This window comes from Mastigoproctus giganteus, chromosome 2 (assembly GCF_048544385.1).
Source record: "Mastigoproctus giganteus isolate SK-2022 chromosome 2, ASM4854438v1, whole genome shotgun sequence".
In the NCBI taxonomy this organism is placed as follows: domain Eukaryota; kingdom Metazoa; phylum Arthropoda; class Arachnida; order Uropygi; family Thelyphonidae; genus Mastigoproctus; species Mastigoproctus giganteus.
This window is the reverse complement of record NC_143576.1, coordinates 169260006-169284225: the sequence shown is the minus strand read 5'-3', so window position 1 is coordinate 169284225 and position 24220 is coordinate 169260006. Positions and strand designations below refer to the sequence as shown.

The following is a 24220-nucleotide window of genomic DNA, read 5'->3' as shown; positions in this document are numbered from 1 at the left end:
AATATACCAAAATTAATTGGGAGTGAAATGATTTCAGATAATGAAAAAGCAAGTTGATTTAGATATGGATGGCAAAGTGATGATCTTGTTTAGGTTGCTGTTAAACTGAATATTTTACATTTGCTTCAACTTGTGGCAAAGTTTTTAGAGATGGGAATATTAGAAATATACCAAGATTAATTGGGAGTGAAATGATTTCAGATAATGAAAAAGCAAGTTGAAGAAAAACGTTTAAGCTAAAAGTAAATGAGGCATGTCAGGCTGATGGTGTTTACCTAATTATAATAAGAGAAGCAGAAAAAGAGGTAAGCAAACCTTTTGCCATAATTATGAGAGCATCCTTGGATAATAGGGCGGTCCCTACAGATTGGTGAAGTGAAAATATCCCCGTATTCATAAAGGGCAAAATGAGTAATTACATACCTATTATCAAAATTACTGTAACTAAGAGCAAAAATGGATACAAAATTGATTGTGACAAGTTTAATAATAGGAAATATACATATATTAGATTAGATACATACAAACGTGTGTATGTATTAGATACATACAAACATGTATGTATCTAATACATACACACATGTTTGTATGTATCTAATCTAATATATGTATATTTCCTATTATTAAACTTGTCATAATCTATTTTGTATCTGTTTTTGCTCTGAGTTACAGTAATTTTGATAATAATGAATCCAGAGTGCACAGACCTCTTTAATCATAATTACATACCTGTAGGTGTCAGAGAATAATAGATTCAGTGGTTAAAGATGTGATGCAGGACTATCTATAGACAGGATAGTGCACCATCTAGATCAGCATTTCGCGGAACACTAGTGTTTCGTGAGATGTGAACAATTGTTTCGCGAAAAATCGTAAATTAATAATTAAAAAATAATAATAATAAAATAAATAAATTTTGCATATTTGTAGCGTACGCCACTTTTGTATGATTATAATTTTTAACATAATTTTTTTTCGTTATTAATATACTGACATAGACAATAATCAAATAGACCACGGAACACTTTATTTTGGCGGGCTTTGCATAGAGAAGTATGCATAGAGGTAATGACACCTATGAAAAAGTAGCAATATGGTGATCTAGTATGCCATTTGTACGCAATTTAGCCTGGTTGAAGGAGAGAAGGAAGCGAACTGATATCATAACTAAACTCACTTCCTTGTATAAATTTTTTTTTGATAATTATTAGTATTTCGAAATAGTATTATTAAAATATGTGACCATGGTTTGTGGTTGAAAAAAGGAACTTTAAAATGAGAAGCAAAGTACTTCTAGTAGTGCAACTGTGGTCGATGAAAGCGAACACAATATAGTCACACTTCTTAGTGAGGATGAACAATCGCAGCCTTTTGTTCCCCAAAAAGCCAAAGTGAAAAAACAGGAACCAACTTAATAAAAGACCAAAATGAAAATATGACAGTTATTTGAATTTCGGCTTTACATTATTATTATTATTATTATTATTATTATTATTATTATTAGCCATATAGTCCAAGGAAGCCTGAGGCTTATGCTGCACTGGCCAAAAAAATTTCCGAGTTACCCTGAGAGAAAGAGACAGAAATAGAGAGTAGAAAGGAATCACCAAGAAAGAGAAGAATGATGATATCCAGCTCAGGACCCTGGGTGTGCCAAGCCCATACTCACCATATGTGAGCCCCTGGGGCTAAAATATTTTAAAAAAACATCTTTGAAATAAAGATGCTCCTGATGCACAGTGTGTCATATGTAATAAAATATTAGCAAACAGTTCTTTGGTTCCTGCTAAACTTGTGTTCTGTGAATATGTTGTGAGATGAAAAGTGTTCCATGACTTAAAGAAAAGTTTGGGAAACTCTGATCTAGATAGTGCAGTTATATGGCAGTCACAGCATGGATTTGTTAAGGGGTGATCTTGTCTGACCAGTCTGGTTGGATATTGTAATGCACTAACAAAGGAACTGGATGCAAAAACAATTTTGAAATCATATATTTAAATTTCAGAAAAGCTTTTAATACTATTCCAGGTAAAATATTGCTGTATAAATTGGAGCAATGTGGCATTCGGGGCAAGTGAATGCTGTGGATCATTAAGTAACAGAAGGTGGTTATTAATAGGCACTGCTCTTCTTAAACTAATGCTATTAGTGGAGTCCCCCTAAGTTTCAATGCTGGGTCTCCTATTGTTTTCACTATTTATTAACAATATTTATAAAGGCATATATGTTTAATGTCTGATATTTTGAAGATAGAAAAGGTAGGGTGGTTAATGACAGGACTCAGGCTCATTACTGTAACAATGCTTAGAGGAATTAGGCAGATGGGTAAGAAGTGGCAATTGAGGTTTAATGATAAATTCAAAGTACCACATATTGTTTGCATTAATTCCAGAATAACATACTATTTGGGCAGTACAACACTCAAGGTGGTGAAAAACAAAAAAAAAAAAAAAAAACTAGGGATAATTGTACAATCTGACATGAAATTTTCAGAACAGTGTGGGCTGGTTACTAGCACAGTTCATGGGGTTCTGTCAGTGATACACAGGAATTTCGTCACCAAGGTAGTGATTATCCTGTTGTGTAAGGCAATTTGAGTACTGCATACAGGTTTGGAAATCTCATTTGAGGAAGGATGTGGATATTTTGCAATGGGTGCAGAGACCAGCAATATTCAGGGACAGAAAAGGGTATTTTACCAAAAAAAAACTTAAATTTTGCATATTGCAGAACCTAGTGTCAGCTTCTGGAAGGAGACTTGACTGAAGTGTTTAAGGCTTTAAATGCATTGAGTAAACTAGAAGTTGATGATCCTTACTCTCTCTTGGACTACACCAATAAAGGGATTTAAATTGAAAAAGGATGATTGCAGGATGGATGTGCAAAAATTTGCTTCAGCCAGAGAGTAATTTATTGTTGGAACAAACTTTCACCTGGTGTTGCTGAAGTGGGTAATTTGAATTAATTTAAGGATTACACAAATTGTTAGTGTGGATATACAATGATTTTTTTTTTTTTTTTTTTTTTTTATAATACTGTATAAGTATCATCATTAAAAAATAATCAAAAAAAATTCTGTATATCCCCACTGCTTCTTTGTATTACTCTTAATAATGTTAAATTTATCTGCATTAATTAATATTTCTTAATACCAAAGTAAGTTATTAAATAATTAAAAGAGTTTAAAATACCGATGGTTGTTCAAATAAAGTGATACATATTCTTTCAGGGAAAGAGTGCAAGACATTCCTACCAGTGAAGACCAAGGCCATAATTCTGTATTGAGGAATAAAATGGCTCCTGTTGTTGGTGTGAAAGGTGATTATTTTGAAATCTGTTGTATATAAAAATATTATTCTAATGTTTTTTCTCTGGAAGTTTGTTGGTTCTAAACTGTTAGCTTTCTTTTCAACTTAAATGTGATGTTTAGTTGCCTTCAATTCAGACTTCTAGTTTTTAACCAATGTCTTTGTAAGTTTTGACTGCAAAAAATATTAAATTTTGTTTGAACAAAAGTTACAGCCTTTGGCTGATTAGCTATGCTATTAAAACTATTGATATTGCTTCTATAAGTTTTCGTGGATTGTACTATGACAGTGTTTACTTTGAAACTCGATTAGATAGTGAATTCTACCAGCTGATTAGTGGAGAGAAGATTTGCCCCCTCTCACTTGATTTCAGATCAACATTGTCACCAGATGAAGTAAACTATAGAGTAACAGCATGAGATTTAAGCAAGTGTCACTATTCTTGGACATTGTTTAGAGCCTAAATAGGTTCAAAATTTGTTAATATATGCAATGAAATTTAATTGGGGCAACTCATGGAAGCATTTATAGCTTAATTAGTGTGAATTCTCTTAAAAGTAGATAGCTGTTCTACAGGTGACAAGTACTGAAGTACTTGTCACCTGTCATTTTTGTACAGTATATTTCCCACTTCTCGGGTAATTGAGTGACCAGCTACAGTTACTTCCTCTGGGACAAAGGATCTCTGCAGTGGAGGATATCTTTGTCATCTAATGCTGAAGCATGGGATCAAGCATTGGGTTGGGCAGCTGAGTTCTTAATGAGTGCCTCATATAATCCCATCAGAATTCCAAGTTTGTGCTTAGCCTCTTTGTACTCTTGCAGTGAACACATGACATACAAAGCACATTATCTATGACTTTATCATATCCTGCTAGAGGAAGATTTGCAAAAAGAGCACAAGTAACACATAACATGATCCTGATTTGTAGGAGAACTGCCTTTGGAAGTTCTCCCCTGAACCAAAGCATTTTAGAGAAGTTGGGGAAGATCTAAACTTCTCTTTACAACTTTCTTCACTTCACTCTTTTTAACACAGATGCTTAGTTCTTTCCTAATACTTTCTCAACAGATATTTTCTTGGGCACTTCTCTTTTGAACTGACATCTGTAAATCCGCTAGCTAACATCAATTTTTTGGTTAAACTCTACCAAACTAACTACTTCTCTTCATTCATTCCCTTTGCTTTGATCTTTAAAAGTAATTTTTTTTATTATTATTTTTTTTTTTAATGGTTTGTTTTGTTTTGGTTTATTGATGTGGTTTATGTTGTTGGATTATTATTTACTGATATTTCAGATTTCATTATGACTAATATTTTTAAGTAGCTAGTTATATTTTATTGGCATTTTTATTTATGCTTAATTATGTGCCTTTTTGGCCCTTTACTTTATGCTTCACTTATTTCAAATGCATCATTTTAACATAGCTATCTACCAAAGTAGTTAAATGAATTAATTAAATTGGCATCGTTTTGGTTATATCTCATATTGTGAATGCCTTCACAATACCTCATCAATCTACCTCAATCTACCTCTAGCCCGGTCGGCCTTTTAAAGCTTGTTGGCTTCTCTTCAGTGGGTGGGCAGGTACCCTGGTGTTGCAATAGTGATAACCCAGTTATTATGTATAACTTCACAATATGAGAGATGCCTGGTGGTGTGTAGTGATATAGACTATAAAGTATTTAAGGGCAAAGGCCTCATGCTACAAGGTAGAATGACTGACATGTAGGTTAGTGCAAATTCATCATTTTAACATAGCTATCTACCAAAATAGTTAAATTAATTAAATTGGCATCGTTTTGGTTATATCTCATATTGTGAATGCCTTCACAATACCTCATCAATCTACCTCATAGCATGAGGCCTTTGCCCCTAAATACTTTATAGGCGTCACTTATTTTTAATTTCTAAACTTTAATATTGACAGTTTTGCCGAAGTATAATGTCCACCTTTCCCTGTTTACTTCCCTCCCCCTCCACACCACCACCACAATCACCTCTGTTTTGTTCATATTTTCTGCTATGTTACTAGCAAATTCTGATTGAGGAGCATTCAAGGAAGTAGTTGTAGAAGCTAATAGGCTTTTTATACCAACTAAGAGATACTTCTCTAGGCTTATACCTAAATGTTAGATAAACTGATGGGACTAGTGGCAAAGAAGAAAAGTGCACAAAAAATATGTGGGATGCATAACAGGCAATAAAGAAACCTATAGCAAGTATAAACTAGTGTAAAATCAAGTCACTAAGGGGATTAGGCAAGCTGATTACAAGAAGAGGTATTTTGCTAAAAATAAAAAGAAAAGTATCAAAGAATTCACTAGAAGGAAAGGGATCAATTGCATTAGTCCACTGGATGTGAATGGTATAACAATTGATGATCCTGCTCAGGTTGCTGACAAACAGAATAGATATTTTGCATCTACATTCACATATGAAGAAATTTTTAGGAATGGGGATGCTGGAAGTATGTCATCTAACAGGGAACCAAACAATTTTGTGATAACTAAGAGGGAAGTGGAGAAACTTTTGAAGCTAAAAGTAAATTAAGCTCCTGGGGCAGATGAAATCTATGCAGTTATATTAAGAGAGACAGCAAAAAAAGAGGTAAGTAAACTTTGAATAATAATAATGAGAACATTCTTGGCTTCAGGGATGCATTTATTCCTTGTTTTCATACCTGAAGCCATAATGATGAATGTAGGAGTATTTTTTTTATTTTGACTCATGCTGTATAAGCTTGCTTCCTTGCATCATTTTTCACCACTAATGTTAATCTCTGCTGTATTATTTTTCACATTTTCCTTGGACTTGTACATTATTATGCAGCCAGTTTATCATCAAATATTGTGATATTTTGCTTTTTAGATATTATATCCAGTGTATTACCATTCTGTTGCATTACATATAAATTTTTCTTTTTTTTTTACAAACTTGTAGGTTGCTTAGATGAAGAACTTCGTGCAATGGGAGACCGCCTTCTAGATTGGTTCTCAGTTGTCATGTCAGATCATCGTAGAGGACAGTCACGTCGTAGGACTTTCCGTCTGAGCTACAGTCAGTATGCTTATGCTCTTAGTACATATTATAAAAAAAATTCCATTGTACTTATATAATATTATGTTATAATTTTAATATATAATTAATTTTGGTTATCCTTTGTCTACAGACAATCTAAATTTTATTATTTCTTTTTATACACTGACTCATTCCCAAGGAATAATTACAACGAAACTGAAAACTAGGAGTTTTCAGTTTCATTGTAATTATTTTGGAGAGCCAATATACTATTGTTGTAGTTATCAATGTACTGTGCATTTTAAATGAAAGCATATGGGCTCAATCTTGCAGTGTGCATATTTGTGATTACATATGTTACTCCAAGATCATTACAACCAATTAGGATGTAATTAACGGTATGCTACAGAATGCATTAATAATATCACTTTCATTAACTTAATAGTTAAATTTACAGAAGAAACAAGTAAGCAACAGTGATTAGATAATAAATGAAATAATAACGGTCAATATATAATAATAAATCATCATTTGACTGATGTTCAGAATTGTTGGTCATACTAGAACCAACCAACATTGGTACCTTTAGGAAATCTTGATTTGAATGTTTAAATTTGAGTTGATATTTGCCATTGCTGATGTAGAGCAAGCCTGCACAACTGGCAGTCCATATTATACTCTAAAACTTAGCATATGTGCCCAGATTATAAAGTGTCTGAACTTATCACTTAATGGAACAGAAGCGCAGATTAGAGATAAACTGAATCTTAAAAAACGGAAATGTTCCCTGGCAAAAGATGAAGAAATTAAACTGACTATTTATGACTGTTGTGGTAAAAACAGCAAGTTTCATCTTGAAGACGTGAATATTCTCTGGTTCATAGGTATTTGGGTAAATTTACTTATTAGTATCAAATATTGCAAGAAAGAAAGCTTATACAGCATCAGCCAAAAAAAAGCCAACACTTCCTATTTCATCCATCCGTCCCTATCCATCTCACACACACACATTCAGGGTATGACAATTAACATCTATTGGACATTCTCATTTATTAATACACACACACACACACACACACACACACACACACACACACACACACACAGCGATCCCTTTTATAACAGTGCCCTGAATAGACGTAGCATGCGCACCCATTTTATAGTTTTTTTTTTTTTTTTTCTCATGTTAAGTTGACTCATTTCCTCCCAGCAAATTACACATTAGCATTAGCATTAGTAGAGGCATTTGATGCAAGAAAGCAAGCTTATGCAGCATCAGCCAAAAAAAAAAAACCCACTTCCACTTCACCCCTCTGTTCGTTCAAAATACCTGTCCAGCTGAGCCTTAAACTTATTTAGGCTATCAACCTCCACTACAAGGGATGGAAGTCTGTTCCACCAACCAACCACCCACTGGCTAAAGGCAAATGTCCGCACGTCTATCCTACATCTGTCTTTCCTCAATTTGAATTTATGCCCTCTCAGGTGATTTTTCTGAGCTAGAGGAAGAATCCCATCAGCATTGAGCATGCTTAAACCATTCAAGGCTTTATACACCTCTATCAGATCACCTCGCTGGTGCCTAGTCTCCAGACACTGTAATTTGCAAAACTTAAGCCTTTCTTCGTAAGAGCACCCCTTTGTTCCATTCACTAATCTTGTTGCCCTTCTCTGTACTCGTTCCAGCAGCTCTACATCCTTCTTGAAATGAGGCTTCCAGACCTGTATACAGTACTCTAGGTGTGGCCTGACCATTGCCTTATACAATGGAATAATCACCTCCTTATCCCTGCTGGAAAAATTCCTGTATATCATTGACAATACTCCATGAGCTACTCTTGCAGCCTGTCTGCACTGCTCAGAGAACTTCATATCTGCCTGCACAACCACCCCCAAGTCTCTTTCATTCTCTACCACTGTCAGTGTAGTACCACAAAGTTGATACGTTGCTCTGGGGTTGCTGTTTCCCATGTGTAGTACTTTACATTTGTCAATGTTAAACTTCATTTGCCACCTCTCAGCCCATCTGCTCAACCTTTCCAGATCCTGTTGCAGCAGCAGCATAGTGTCAGTAGTGTCCTTACCAACCTTTGGTAAGGACACTTACCAACCCTGCCAACCTTTGTATCGTCTGCAAACTTGGACATTAAGCTTGATATACCATCATCAATATCATTTATAAATACAGAAAACAATAATGGACCCAACACTGAGCCCTGAGGGACTCCACTAATAACATTAGTCCACGATGAGCAGTGTCCATTGATTACCACTCTCTGTCTTCTTCCCCTCAACCACCCCTTTATCCATAGCAGCAATTTGCCTCCAATGTCACACTGCTCCAATTTGTGTAGCAGTCTTCCATGTGCAACAGTATCAAAAGCCTTTCTAAGATCCAAGTATATAATATCAAAGTTATTCCCTGCATCCAGTTCTTTTGTGACTGCATCATAATATCCAATCAGATTGGTCAGGCAAGACTTCCCCTTAACAAAACCATGCTGTGTCTGCACAATAACTGAAGTCTTGTCTAAATGATCCTGCAGTGCTTCTTTAACCAGTGCCTCCATTAATTTTCCTGGAACAGAAGTTAAGCTCACAGGTCTATAATTACTTGTGTCAGCCTTTGATCCTCCTTTGTGAATTGGGGTCACATTTGCACATTTCCAGTCTATGGGTACCTCCCCTGAGTCCAAGGAAGCTCTCATAATTATGGCTAAGGGTTTGCTTACTTCCTTTGCTGCCTCCTTTAATATAACTGGATAGATCCCATCCACCCCGGGAGCCTTTCTTGTGTTTATCTTCAACAGTTTCTCTTCCACTTTGCTCCCAGTTATTTCAAGATTCTGTAGCTTACTGCTAGAGTTGAATACACCTCTGGCATTCCCCTCGCTGAATAACTCCTCATGTGTGAATGCCGATGCAAAATATTCATTTAGTTTGTTAGCTACCTGAGCAGGATCATCAACAGTTGACCCATCAATATCAAGGGGACCAATCTGATTCATCCCCTTCCTTCTAGAGTTTACATAAGTAAAGAACTCTTTGCTGTTTTTCTTTGCATCCCTTGCCAAGGATTTCTCGTAATCTGCCTTCGCCTGCCTAACCTCCTTTGTAACTTGGTTGCATATCAACTTGTATCTATCATAGGCTTCTGTGTCATGTGTTAATTTGTAAGTATCCCATGCATTTTTCTTCTCTGCCATATGCCTCATTAGTTCATCTGACATCCATTTTGGCCTAAACCTTGAACAATATTTCTTAGTTGGTATGTAAAGCCTAGTAGCTTCCAAGATAAGTTCTTTGAATGCTTCCCATTTTGAATTTGCTGTTGGTAACATCATCAGTTGGTCCCACTGTATAGAATTTAAATACTCTCTCAGTCCATCGTAGTCGCCTTTACGGAAGCAATAACCCTTCCCTTTACCCCTTTGAGTTACCTCTTTGAGTAAATCCCACTTCAGCACACTGTGATCACTGCCACCTAGTGGTTCATTTATCTGCAGATTCTTAATGCATGAAGAATCACTACTGATAATCAGATCAAGAGTATTACTCCCTCTAGTTGCCTCCTGAACATGCTGATGTAGAAAACAATCATCCAATAAATCCACAAAAGCCTTGCTAGTGTGTGAGTGACCAACCCACAAATTCCAGTCAATATCCTGGGAAATTAAAATCCCCCATTATAAGACTCTCTGATTTACTGGCCCACTCTATTTCCCTGTACGGTTTCTTATTATACTCATCAGAGTCATTAGGCCTATAGCACACTCCTACTCTGAATGATCTCCCAATGCTTATGTCACATATCAACACTAATTACACTGTTACATATATTCACTCACACTTAACATGCGCTCCATCAAAAACATTTCCTTCCATACTTGCAATGGGTGGGAAACATTCTAGCTGGCCAGTCACATTCAGTATTATTATTAGCAATGGCCACATAGTGCAAGAAAGCCTATGGCTTATGCTGCACCAGCCAAAAATAAAAAAAATTATAATAATAATAATAAGTAGAAGAAAATAAATTATCATAAGAAAATATCAGCTATTTGAGCAGGATAATCAATAGGCGATCCATCTATGTTAAGTGGACCAATGTGATCCATCTCCTTCCTTCTAGAGTTTACTGTTTTTCTTTGCATCCTGTGCCAAAGATTTCTCGTAACCTGCCTTAGGCTTCTGTGACAGCTGAAAATTTATATGATCCCATGCATTTTTCTTCTCTGCCACGAGCCTCATTAATTCATCTTACATCCATTTAGGCCTAAACCTTGAACAGTATTTCTTAGTTGGTATGAAAAGCCTAGTAGCCTCCAAGATTAAGTCCCTGAAGGCTTCCTATTTAGAATTCACCATTGGTAACATCAGTTTATCCCACTGTATAGAATTTAAAAACTGTCTGAGACGACTGTAGTCACCTTTACGAAAACAAAAACCCTTCCCTTTACCCTTGATAGTAGTAACATCTTCAAGTAAATCCCACATCAGTGATCACTGGTGCCTCCATAGCCAGGTGGGCAGAAGCAGCAGTGCGCAGCACAAGCTTTAGACTTGGGGTTCAAGCCCTTAACCACCAAATACGGAGGATGCGGAAAGGTCAGGGAATGACCACCGCATATCCCCGGTGCAATATGGCCTTAGTTGCTAATGCTCGTAAAAACCAAATAACAACAAGAGCAAGAGTGATCACAGTGTTTGTCAGACTGTGATCACTGTCACCTGATGGTTCCTTTATCTGAAAATTCGTAATGCATGAATCATCACTGCTGATAATCAGATCAAGTGTATTACTCCCTCTGGTTGGCCCTCGAACATGTTGCTGTTGAAAACAATCCTCCAATAAATCCATAAATGTCTTGCTAGCATGCGAGTGACCAAACCACAAGTTCGTCAATATCTGGAAAGTTGAAATTCCTCGTTACGAGACATTTTGATTTACTGCCCCACTATTTCTCCACACTTTCATTGTACTTATCAGTCATTAGGCCTATAACACACTCCTACTCTCATTTTCCCTATCCCAGTGTTTATGCCACACCAAACTGACTCAACATTGCATTGTCCATCCGTGTCAGCTGGATGCACTCCATTAGATTTTGTGTTTCTTAACTAACAGCATAACCCCTCTTCCCTTACTACCCTGTCTGTCCTTTCTGTACACAATGTACTCCCCAAATTCCAATTCTGCACTGCTTATATCTGTGTGACACCATGTCTCTGATATCCCAACATCTGCCTTTGGTGCTTTGATCAGCACTTCAAATTCATCAAATTTGTTTACTGTACTTCTAGCATCGGTGTACATGCAAGTATACATCACCTGTTCTTACTCTTAGTTACCCTAACACAGCCCATGTATTTACTTGTTCCATGATGACTCCCAGCAGCTCTTGAAATCCCCAGCAACTTGCTCTCTAGGCTGCTGCTCATTACAATAGAAGCGGTGCAAGAATTGCTTTTGCCTCTGCCTGCGGTTAGTGTGTGAATCCCCCAAGCTAGCAGCTTTCCGACTCACCTAACACTGCCTTGATAATATCAGCAAATATTCTTGCATAATTTCTATTTAAGTGTATCCCATACCTATAGAAGCAGTCTCTTCTGTTAGTAAACACAGACCATGCTGAAAAAAATTTTTCCCTGTGAGCTTTGCACAATCTCTCTAGGGTCAAATTGATTGACAAAGCTCGCATCATGTGCTCCCTCCATGTGCTGTCTTGGCAGAATTGCAGACATTTTCAAATTTAACCCTAACTCACCACTTTTTTTCAGCATTCGCCCGTCCTTGTTAAGTAAATCTGCAGATCTCTTACTCTTAAGGTCATTAGTGCCAACTGCTCTACAACGTCATCAACTTTCGCCTCTGGCAGACATACCCTGCTCCTGTTCCACCTATCCTTTTTGCATAATATATTCCCTGTCTTCCTGACAATAATCACCCAAAATAACTACTTCCTGTGGGACAGTGCATTCTGATTTGGAGATTGCTGCTGTGTTACCTGATGCAGAGGAGTGAGCTCTGGCATTGAGTTGGGCAGCTGAGAACTTGATGGGCTCATATTAATTTCTACAAAGGCATCTACCTACGCCTCAAACTCTCATACACGCCCATCAGAATGCTGAGTTGGCGCCTAATTTCTTCCCAGTCTCTCTGCACCTAGCACACACAAAGACGTCCTCCTTGGCTAGATCATGTCCTGGTCTAGACGGGTCTGCAAACATTTTGCACATTTTTTTAGACTGTGATGTGTTGGAGAATTGCCCCCCCTTCTGTTTTCCCTCGAGCCACAGTACTACTGCTACTTTGTGCTTGTTGCTTTGCTGCTCTAGTCTATGTTATGATTCCCTTTAAATATAATTTAATTAACAATGAAATTTAATAAGATTAATAAATTTTACTGATTAATTGATAATACTATACTAATCTGACAGATTTCTAATACGGTGTTACTTATTTTGCTATTTAGTTTTACATTAAACCGCACATTATGAAGTTCGGGATTTATGTTACGCTATTCCATATCATATAACAATGGCAGCAAGTTATGAACAGTAAGATCTACGGACACTAAGTATTAACTTTCAAAATCATTATTAAAATTCAAATAAACCAAGGAGCTTGACTAGTACTATAAAGCTACTTATAGAAAATAATTTAGTATAACAATTAAGTCAATAAAACTACTAAATATATATAAAAAAGTAGGGTTCACTGGAGCTACAAAAATCTTGAGGGATGAGGTGGAAACTAGCTCTGCAGAGTGCAGATTCACAACCATCCAGTTTGCTTTAAAAAAAGGTAATTTATTTACAAAAAACTATTGTAAATAAATATCCATTTATTATAAAGAAAGCATGTGGGAAAGCAATTTAGTTATTGTGGACCATCATTCCTGTGACACATTTTTTACACATCATTGAGTCCATGCCATGATGAATCCATGCTGTTCTGGGGTTAAAGGGGACCTACTCAATATCAGAAAGGTGTATCTAATAAAGTGGCCACTCATTGCATGATAAAAACAACAAGAAAAATCTTGTAACTAAACATTGAGGTCAGAAATGTCATAAATTCTCTTAATACCTACAATTAATAGGTGCATATTTATATAAGATGACTAATTTAAAGTTAGTGGCCTTGTAACTTTTCCAGAAAACTGGATTTGTTGTTTTAAATTGTAGGTATGAAGAGGATTCAGTTACCAGAATATTCAAAAGCTATTTTCCTTAAATTTCAATATTCATTTGTACATCACAATTTTTTCCTATTTTGAGAAATTATTTTAGAGATATCTAAAATAAAATAAGTCTTGTGCAGTTATCCCTCCTCAGCTTTGGGTTCACCAGTCACAGATTGGAGATAATGTAGTTTTTATTCATATACCAAAATATTCAATCTACCTCTTTTTTTTTTTTTTTGTTTTTGTTTTTGTTTATATAATCCACCAAAAAGCAACTGAAGCTTTTCAAAGGGGAACACTCATGAGTCAAAACATTGATCACCCCTGTCACAAGCAGATACAACCTACAGTATTTCATTTTCTTTGGAATTGTATTTAATTGCATTGCATACTTGATTGTACAACACTTCTTTTTTTTTCTCTTTTTCTTCTTTTTTTTTTTTTTTTTTTTTAATGTTGAATGGGTGTTGTTGAATGAAAAGGTAAAAATTTACCTGTGCACAAATTTTTTTTTTTTTTTTTTTTAAGAAAACGCTAGTTTTTGAAATTTGGTCTTTTGGATTTTGAGATAACAAAATAACTGTCTGTTAAATGATCAAAATAACTGTTATTTTGTAGAAGTTCTAAGGTATACTTCCACTAGCCTTGGAAACTTAAATTTGTTGACAAGGCCATTCATTGTTTTTTTTTATTTTTTATTTGAGACTGATAATACATTGTCTACAAATTGAAAAAAATAATTTAAGACTATAATTTAAGGATAAGGATTTAGAACCATATATTTAACTCCCATTTCCCAAACAGAAATATTTTTTATTAAAAAAGTTCTTCACACAAAAAAAAAAAAAAAAAATGCCCATTTGATTTCTGAAAAATATTGCTCTCACATGAGGTTGTTCCAATGTTTGTGCAGGTCTACAAAAAACTATTGTAAATAAATATCCATTTATTATAAAGAAAGCATGTTTATAAATTGTAAAAAAATTTGATTTAAGATATACTTAAAAAAAACAGAAGCTATAAAAAAATCATCTGTATAAAATTCAGGCTGTTATTAATGGCCTTAAAACTACTCATGATAAGAAATGGTGTGTGCTAACATCTCTAAAGTATCAACAACTGTGAAATATGCCCTGCCCCCTCCCCAGCAGTAGTAAACCTATCCACAAAGCATTTCTCTGAAGACAAATTATGTGCATCAGTTTACAGTTTTAATTATGTGAGATACAAGTCCCTAATAAGAGTGCATTGCAAAAGTACAGGGTAAACTACAATCACATCTAAATTGAATCATGCATCAGATAATTGAAATAATAAATATTCAAATTGAACCAAAATGAAACATAATTTCTGATTCTATCTTGAAAATTAAGGAATTAAACAAAACAAAATATGTTATGGTACAGAAAGTAGACAACATGATCAGATTGTTATTCTTGATCCTTCTGATTATCACAGCAAATTAGAAGATGTACTCATAGACAAGGAAACATATAAATTAGATAATCGATTTCTTTCCAAAAGCAAAACTAGATAAGCTGCAATAGAAAAAATGAGATAGCTCTCAAAATGTTATAAAAATTAGTATAAGATTTTAGGTTGCCTACATTTTCAGGATAATAAAACTTCATAAACTGGATTGCCCTTATGACCAGTTTCATATAGATCTTTCATCCTTACAAATCTTTCTTCTTTTTTGGTTAAAGTTGTAAACACCTCACAAGCTCACCAAATTGTCACCAATGTAAAACTCAGAGGGCAATGTATTAGTATCATTTCATGTCACATTGCTCTACACCAATGTGAATATAAGTTTCACTTTGTGCTTCTCTGAGATCTACTTAGCCAAGATAGATCCTTCATTCAGATCTGGTAAATCTTTATATGTAGATAGCATCATAAAGTTAACATCCTTTTAAATAGAAACCAGGTGTTTCTGCTGCAATGACATAGTGCATTGTTGTGTTAAAGCAACATTACTGTATTGCTAGTTTTTTTTTAAGCTTCTCCACTCCGATTTGACTGGTAAAAATTCAGAAACTTGCAGAAAATCAGAAAGTGAGTAAACACATTTCTTTGAACCATGTCAAACATACTTTCATTTAAAATAGTATAGTTTGTAAATGAATCACACAGAAATGCTACTGCGCATATACTAAATATTTGCTACGTGAACAACCTAGTTGGAACTTGCTGTGCAGTCTTAACACTAAGGTTATGAATAGGCATTGATATTTTTAGTGCATTGATCTTTTCTTGGTTGTATCATATATGGTAGGGTCCACATCTAAAGAGATCAGTTGAAATTATATTACCGTATTTGTCAGATAAGACTTATCAGACCATAAGACATGCGCATCCAGATTTTAGCAGGAGAATTTTGGGAAAACTATTTTATTGCAATATTTGAAATACAAATTCACAAGTAAAGGTATCATTTTCTCAGTTTGAGGAGAAGAACCAAAATAGCTTTCAGATTCCCTGTTTCCATGTTCTTTGGCATAATTTAGCACTTTCAATTTGAAGTCAACAGGGTATGAAAACCTCTTCTGCCTTGTACTCATTTTCCATGACTACCAATTTATAATAAATTAAAACTATTATATTTCAAAAAGCATACACAAATGTTCTCTCTCCAGTGGTGACACATTGATTTATAGAAGAGATTATTGATTCTCAGGTGCCTCTGTAGCCAGGTGGGAAGGAGCAGCAGTGCGTAGCACACGCTTCTTGATAAGACCGGGGTTCGAGCCCGTCACCACCAAATACGGAGGATGCGGAAAGGTCAGGGAATGACCACCGCATATCCCTGAGCAATATGGCCTTAGTTGCTAATGCTCCTAAAAACCAAATAACAACAAATAACATTGATTCTCAGAAGTCACAGAAAGGGTTAATCAAATGATTAAAAAGTTTATTTATACTCCGGCATGACCACCAGGTCAGTCGAGTTTACAATAAATCAATCAATACAAATTGATAATTGTATTTAGCAGTCACAGGCTCGAACCCTGGTCCACTTAAAGAGCATGTGCTACCGCACTCGCGCTCCTTACTGAGATTACTAAAAATGATAAATGATTGCAGTGCTTATTGCTACATATATAAATAATGCAGGGCAGAGGGTAAGTAAGGGCTTAGTCAGTATTTCATATGTTGAAGATAAGGCAAAGATACATGGTAATTCCCTTAATCTTTCAAAGTAAAGGTTTCTAGAAGAAAGTGGGATTTTATCTTTTTGTTTTTTATCATGGAAATAAAAGATGAGTTCTAGCAAGGCATATTACACTTGGCTTCACTTGCATATGTTGAGTGGTAACCATGGGTGGCCAACCAAGCTTTTCCTGAAGCATGCCCCATCACATCACATTGAAAGTGTCTTTTGTTATCTAGGTGCATATACATAAGCTACTGGAATCAATACCCCCTCCATCACTACTGATCTGCACCACCAAATGTTTTTGCTATGTACAGGGATTACTGTATATTCTCAGTGCTTATAATCAAAAAATTTAAACGGTTTTATATTTTTAAAATAAATTTAATATTTAATATTAAGCTCATTTAGTACTTTATTACATTAAAATCATGCTAACAAGTGGTAAGTATTAACTGTGGATTCTTGTCACATTAAAATCTGAGTTATAATTTTGGCAATATAATTGGAATTAAAACTGGATATTAATTTCTTATTTTTTATGTTGTTTCTCCCCCCCCCAACCACCACCACAGTGCCACTAACAAAAGTTGCATGTGACATGCATGCTGAAGAGTTGGCCTCCCCTGCAATATACAGTCTGATCTTTAAAAAATCATCACTGCATGCACCTAGTATATGTTCAGACCATAAGATGCAGGAGAATTTCAGGTACCATTTTCCAAGGGGGGGGAAAGTATTATGGGCTGGCAAATGGCACTGGAGTTTGTCACTTGCTCATATACATATATATATTTTTCTCTGTACAGGTGTTTACATACCAATTTGCATGTTGTGCAGGCTGAAAATTCTAGAATAATTCACTGGAGAAACTACACACCTTTCACCTGAAATTGGCCAACTACAGCCTCAGAGTGGTACTCCGAAATTCCTAGTCTGACAGGAATCGAATCTAGATCTCTCCAAATCAGACAGATGATGATGTAATATGTTAAGCTGCCATAGCAAACATCTAGACCTAGAATTATGTATCTTTCTGCAAATCTTAAAAGAAGCCTCAACCAGCATATAAGAGAACGTTTTTGAAATTTTACTTTTTCTTTCTGTAGCTACCGATAAACAGCTGAAAGCCAATTTGCAGCATATGGCATATTAATTATAAATTATATATTCAAAATTATTGTAGTTTTGTTCTTTGTAGTAAGTTATCTGTTCATTTCCAAATTCTAAAAGTAGTCAGTATTATTAACTGTAAGCTGTTATGACCAGTTATTGCTTTAGCATTTAAAAAGTTTTCAGTTACATTCAAATGCAGTATTCTGTCACTGCCAGTAGAATTCCAACTTTATTTAACGGACATAAAGATCCTGGAGAAAGGTAGCAAAAAAGTATATTTTTATTTGGCAACCATATGTTGAGTGATAAATCTTTTTCTTTTCTTTTTTTGTTTTGTTTTTTCACATTGTGTATTTCTTTATAATTATTGATTGTAAGTCTATCAGTATGCCTCATCAGTTATGTTTTTACCTTTCACTTTTTTTTTTTATAACATCTAGTGAAAAAAAATATCGCACAATGAAATCTGTTTCATATGTTTTGGGTAATTAAGTATATAAATGATCATTCAGAATCTCATAATGTAATTCACATAATTCTGTACTTAATGCCGAAATGGCTGTATGTTAGCAGTCATAAAAAGTTCTGTACTATTGAGTAATGAGAGAGAGAGAGAGAGAGATGCACTGCATCATGTTCAATTTTAATTTAAAATGTTATCATATTTATGGAAATTGGAAACAAAAATTTTAATACATTTTAGCTTACAGTCTGAAGAAACTGAAAGTACAAAATTTTTTTTGAAATATGCATTTTAACAAGAATAGTGATGCATTTTTGTTAAGTTAGACCAAGTTGTGTAAACTATATCTTGCACAATAGAAAAGGAAGTAATTTAATTGCTGATACTTGCTTGTAGTATTTAATGATGACAGAATTAAATCCTTGTAAGGAATTGACTAATATTATTTTGCACTAATGTTATTTGGCATGCACGCTATTTTAAGCCCATTTCAAAAGTGAGACTGAGAATAAGTCTGAGTTTTCAGATGCATATGCTAACGGGGTATTAATGACAGTAATCAGAATAAGCTACTGCAACAAGGTCTAAAAAAATTAGGCACACCTGCAGAAAAATGTCAGTTGAAGTTTATCATTGACAAATGCAAGGTACTGCATATGGGTAGCAGTAATCCCAGATTGACATTCTAACTGTGTGGTACTACACTTAGGTTAGTGGATAATGAAAAAGAACTGGGAATAATTATGAAAGTTCTCTAAGCAATGCAGACAGGCTGCTAAGGAGTTCATTGGGTTTTGTCAATCATATACAGGAATTTTGCCAACATGGATAAAGAGGCAATTATCTCATTGTACAAGGTAGTGGTTAGGCTGCATCTTGAGTACTGTATACAGTCTGTGGAGCCCACATTTTAGGAATGGTGTAGATCTGCTGGAATGGGTGCAGTAAAGGGCAGTGAGATTGGTGAAAGGAGCAAAAGAGTGGTCTTACCAAGAAAGGCTTCACTTCTGCAAACTGCAGCATCTGGAGACTAGGTGCCTGCGAGGTGATCTGTTTAAGGCTTTTAATGGATCGAGCAAGCTCAGTGCTAATGGCATTTCAAGGAAGAATAACTAGACAAAATAATTGTTTTTTCTTTTTATGTTGCTTTATAACTTTACTTTCTTACTAATAATAATAATAATAATAATAATAGAAATGCATCTCTGTGAGTGTTTTACTGTGGATTTTGGATGCGCTCGCTCTCTCTCTCTCTCCTCTCTCTCTCACACACACACACAGAGAGAGAGAGAGAGAGAGAGAGAGAGAGAAGAATAAATCAGGTTATTATATTTTTTTACACAGTTCAGTTGCTGTCATGCTTTGAAAAAAAAATAAATAGCACCTTTTCTATCTTCTAATCTAAATCTTGAAGAAAACAGTACTCTCAAAAGAGAAACTAATGTTTTAAGCACTCTACACAAAAAATATATTTAAAAGAAAATAATTAGGAGAATTAGCTACTTATAAGTGAGCAAATTAAACAAAACCTCTTGACACTTCTACTATCAAAAAAAGAGAACTGAGACATGTACTATGCATAGAATTGATATTCTCTGTACTAAACATGAGAAGGACTGCCTAACTTTGAAGGTCACATTGATAAATAGAACTTAATTATATGCATACAGTTCACTCAGCACTTGTTCAATGTAGTGCTCCGTATATTTTTATACCCTCTCCCTTAGTTGTGCTGTTCACTCCAAACACCTTAGGAGGTGGGAGGTGCAAGCAAGGCTGTAGTGGGGGGTATACATCATATATCCTCTGGATTTTTTTAGGTGAATAGCATATACCTTCTGGTTTTTGAAAGACTTGAAAAAACAAATATGAAATTATTTAGTGAAAATTAAAAAATAAATATATATTAGAATTTTGATTCTTAGGCAATACTTAGTTTTATCATTTTAATATATGTGCCATATACAGTCTGTCCTTGTATAGCACGATAGTTGTGTTCCTAGAAAACCTCGTGCAATGCAAAATCGTGCAATATAAACAACAGGCTCTATGGGAAAAGTGGGGTTAGGTGCCGACCACCCAAGATTGAACACACATTTGGAACCAAAACATTACCAAACACAATAAATAATCGGGTAATTTCAATCGTTATAAAATACTTACGTATTTTATAACGATTAAAATACCTAATAAAAAATATAATATATATTTTTATTATAATATAATAAATAATAAATATTTTTTATTATTTATTATATTATAATAAAGTATTTTTAGTATTTTTTAATACTAAAAAAGTATTTTTTACGAATAAAATACGTATGTTATTCGTAAAAAAATTATTATATTAAATAAAATAGTCGTAATAAAATACTTACGTATTTTATAATACGTAATGACTATTACGTAATAAAATATTGCTAATGCTTTTGCTTCTATCGTAAGCAAACTTGTTTTTTGTTTGATTTTTTATATCCAAACAGATGGCAGCCGTTCCATCTCTTCCAATTCTTTGTGTCTTCATCTAATGGATTTTAATTACACTTTGAGTTGTTCCCGCTATGAAAGTTGTTTTTATTTTCTCCACATTCTTTGTAATTCTCGGCATTGCCTCATTTAGGTCTGTAGCACGTGCAATATCACATGGTCTTTCATTTTGCTCAAAGCGTTTCACAATTTCCTATTTTTTTCTCTATCGACAGAGGCGGACTGGCTATAAGCCTTACCCGGGAAATCCCGGTGGGCGGGAGGCCGGTGTGATTTTGGCCATAAACCATAGTATGAGGCCACTATAAATTTTCCCGGGTAAGAATTTTTGACCCAGTCCGCCTCTGTTTATCGATATTGCTTCTTTCTCTCTCTCTCTCTCTCTCTCTCTCTCTCTCTCTGAATCTGCAGTGTCTTCGCCAGGACACTTCCTTTTCACACCTTTTAAGTATTTTACTAATTTTTAGGGAATAAAGCGCAATTACAAAACGAGGAGGCACGCTTAATACATATAAACAAAGCTGCGCGCGTATAGCAACTGAATAAACAACACTGTAAAGGCCGAGATACACTATTAACACCCCACATTTTACTGAAGCACATTTCTGGGGGTTACTACCATAAAACAATTTCCAGTTTCGTTTCTGCTAGTGGAATCTGTTATAAACTGGTAGTAAACTCCATCTAATTGCATTTGCGATTATATCGATAGCTGGAATTGTGTTGGTTTTCACGTTTTTATGGTGAAATGTGTTTCCCTTTCACTGATATAAAACACATACATTTTCAGAATCTTCTTCATTCCTATCGTTGCGTTTGGTTGGGGTGATTCCGCGTTCGACTGCCATTTCTTGTAAACACAAAGGCGAATTGTGCATAAGCGAATTCAGTTCGTGTTATATAAGATATCATTCCCCTATTTATAAATCGTGTATGATCGAATTCGTGTAATGTAAACACGTGTTATACGAGGACCGACTGTATATATATATATATAAGTAAGTAAATATATTGTGTGTGTGTGTGTGTGTGGCACTATACAGATTATACCCGTGTACACACATCGGTATAATCTGTATAGCCTCTGGAATTCGATTAGTAAGCACAGTATACTCTTTGCATACATAACATTCACAGAGTATACCTTCTGCTAATTTTGCGACTACAACACTGTGTGAAAGTTACCCATTAGTATGTGTTTTCCCATTGGGGGGGGGAAAGAAACTAATGCAGTTCAGTCTGATTTTCCAATCAACTGTAATTCACAGTGTGTCCCTTCAAAGGCTGAACTGCTGGCCAAACTGGAAATGTTCAAAGCATTTCCAGTTTATGACAAAGAGAAACTTAGAAACTATACCGTTTATTGTCCCAAAAGTTATTTTTTGCCCATGAGTAATTTGCATCTGTGTTAATTTTCTGTGGATGTTTTTAGTAGCATAAGTTTCCTGTGTCCACATCTGTAAAACATTGCAGTCATATAATAGATTTTAGTTTACCATGTAGGTAATTCTCACCTTCTGTCTCTCTTTTTTTTTTTCATTGGCCTCAATGAGATTAAATGAGTCAGCTAGTGCTAGTAACATGAAGGTGAAAAGCCATCAGAAAAAATTACCATTGGAAACTAAATTGGACATTTAAAAATACTAGATTTGGGAGATTTATGCCCCTTTAATGATTTTAAAGTTTATATTTAAATGTTTCTGCTATGTTTAATATTATTATACAGAAAAATGGTGCATTAAAATCATCCAAAAACATTGGTCACACCAACTAGTTAAAATGATTTACATTATTTCTTGTGGATAAATTTCCCCCCCCTATTTAATGCATATTCATTTAGTGCTCTGTTTTTATGATTCCAGTTAAGAGTGCTAAGTAGGGATTCCTGTAATTGAAAAACATTAAAAATATATATAATAATAATAACAATATTAATAATAACAGCAACACAAACTTGGTTAAAATCTGGAAGAAAATAAGAAAAGTTTCTGGTAAATTGTTAAAAGACACGTGATTCTGGAAATCTGGCAAAAGTATTAAAAAGTTGGCAAGTCTGAATTTATGAAAATATAAAACACTTTACACTGTAAATTAGTTGTGTATTAAGAACTTCATTTATTATTAAACTATTTTATTGTAATGTATGGTGAATAATTTATGATATATAAATTATTCACAATATAAATAATTAATTGGAAAAACATAAGAGAAATGCTAAGAATATATCAGTTGTGATCCTACTGGTATTTGCTATCTACAATGAAATAAACTCATCTTTTATTTAATAATTTTAGCTGAGCTACCCGATTGTAAGCGTGAGGTAAACTGGATGTTTCAGCACTTGGACACTGATGGTGATGTCAAATTATCTCTTCAAGAACTGTATGATCTAGAACATGATGACAGAGAACATTGTTTACGTCCATACCTTTTAGACTGTGATGTGGATCGTGATACAGTCCTTAGTCCATATGAATGGTGTTCCTGCTTTGACAAGTCCCGTTAGTAAATTATTACAGTTTTTTCCTTAAATAATAATATATATACTATGTATTCTATTATAATTATTTATAGTAAATTTTTATGCTGTGTCATAGTTTCTTTTTATGTTATAGTTTCAATACATGGCAAGTATTGTTATTTTTTGTCTTCTTGCCTTTGGAGAATTGTGATATATATTATAAATATAAAATATGTGTTATAAATAAATGTTCTTTTTCATGCTCTAGCACAACCAGTCAGAGGAGTTTACAGTTAATTATTTTGACAATGAATACAATCATTAATTATATTTAGCAATGGTTTTTTGGGGTACGTGTGTGATGTCTTCACAACTTGTGTATAGATTTACAAAATCTGAACAATCCAGCACATAGAGAGGTGGTATTCATAGTCAACTTGAAACTTAAAACTAAGGTTCATCATAACCTTGAAGCAGTTGCATCTATAGTCAACATAATTTTACAGCTGGAGTCAACATAATTTACATTATTTTGAAAATTTGATTTAAATTCTCATTATGCTTGGCTCCTAATCAATATATAAGCTATGCTGACTTAGAAGAATTAGTTACTATTGTCTATGGAGAAATCAAAACTTCAACAAACTATTATAAAATTAACTTACAATGGAATATACACACACAAGGTGCTACCCAAAAGTTCCAGAAATTTAAATGTTGCATGGGAACTACATCTAATACGGACTTGTGGCGCTAGGTAACACTGCATGCATCCTTTGTGAATCAGTGTGCCACGTAGCATTGAGCTGGATAGAGTCATTGAATATATTTATGCACAGTTCTTGGGTGGTATGTTTCACGTAGTTTGGGATGGCTGATGTGAGAGAGCAACGTGCTTGCATCAAGTTTTGTTTCCTTCTTAATGATACAGCAGCAGAAACCCATTAGAAGTCTAAACAAGCTTTTGGTGACAATGTTTTAGGCCAGATGCAGACCTGCTACTGGTTTAACTGTT

At 34.6% G+C, this 24220-nt stretch overlaps 1 protein-coding gene across 1 annotated transcript in view; it reads left to right on the top strand.

The window, feature by feature from the left end:
• Window positions 1-24220, top strand: part of LOC150089736 (proteoglycan Cow-like) — a 168359-nt gene that overhangs the window by 110823 nt on the left and 33316 nt on the right. The window contains exons 6-8 of the mRNA XM_090389636.1: window positions 3230-3318; window positions 6254-6370; window positions 23039-23245. Of these exons, the coding sequence (XP_090245762.1) occupies window positions 3230-3318; window positions 6254-6370; window positions 23039-23245 (413 nt within the window). The remainder of the gene's footprint in view (window positions 1-3229; window positions 3319-6253; window positions 6371-23038; window positions 23246-24220) is intronic.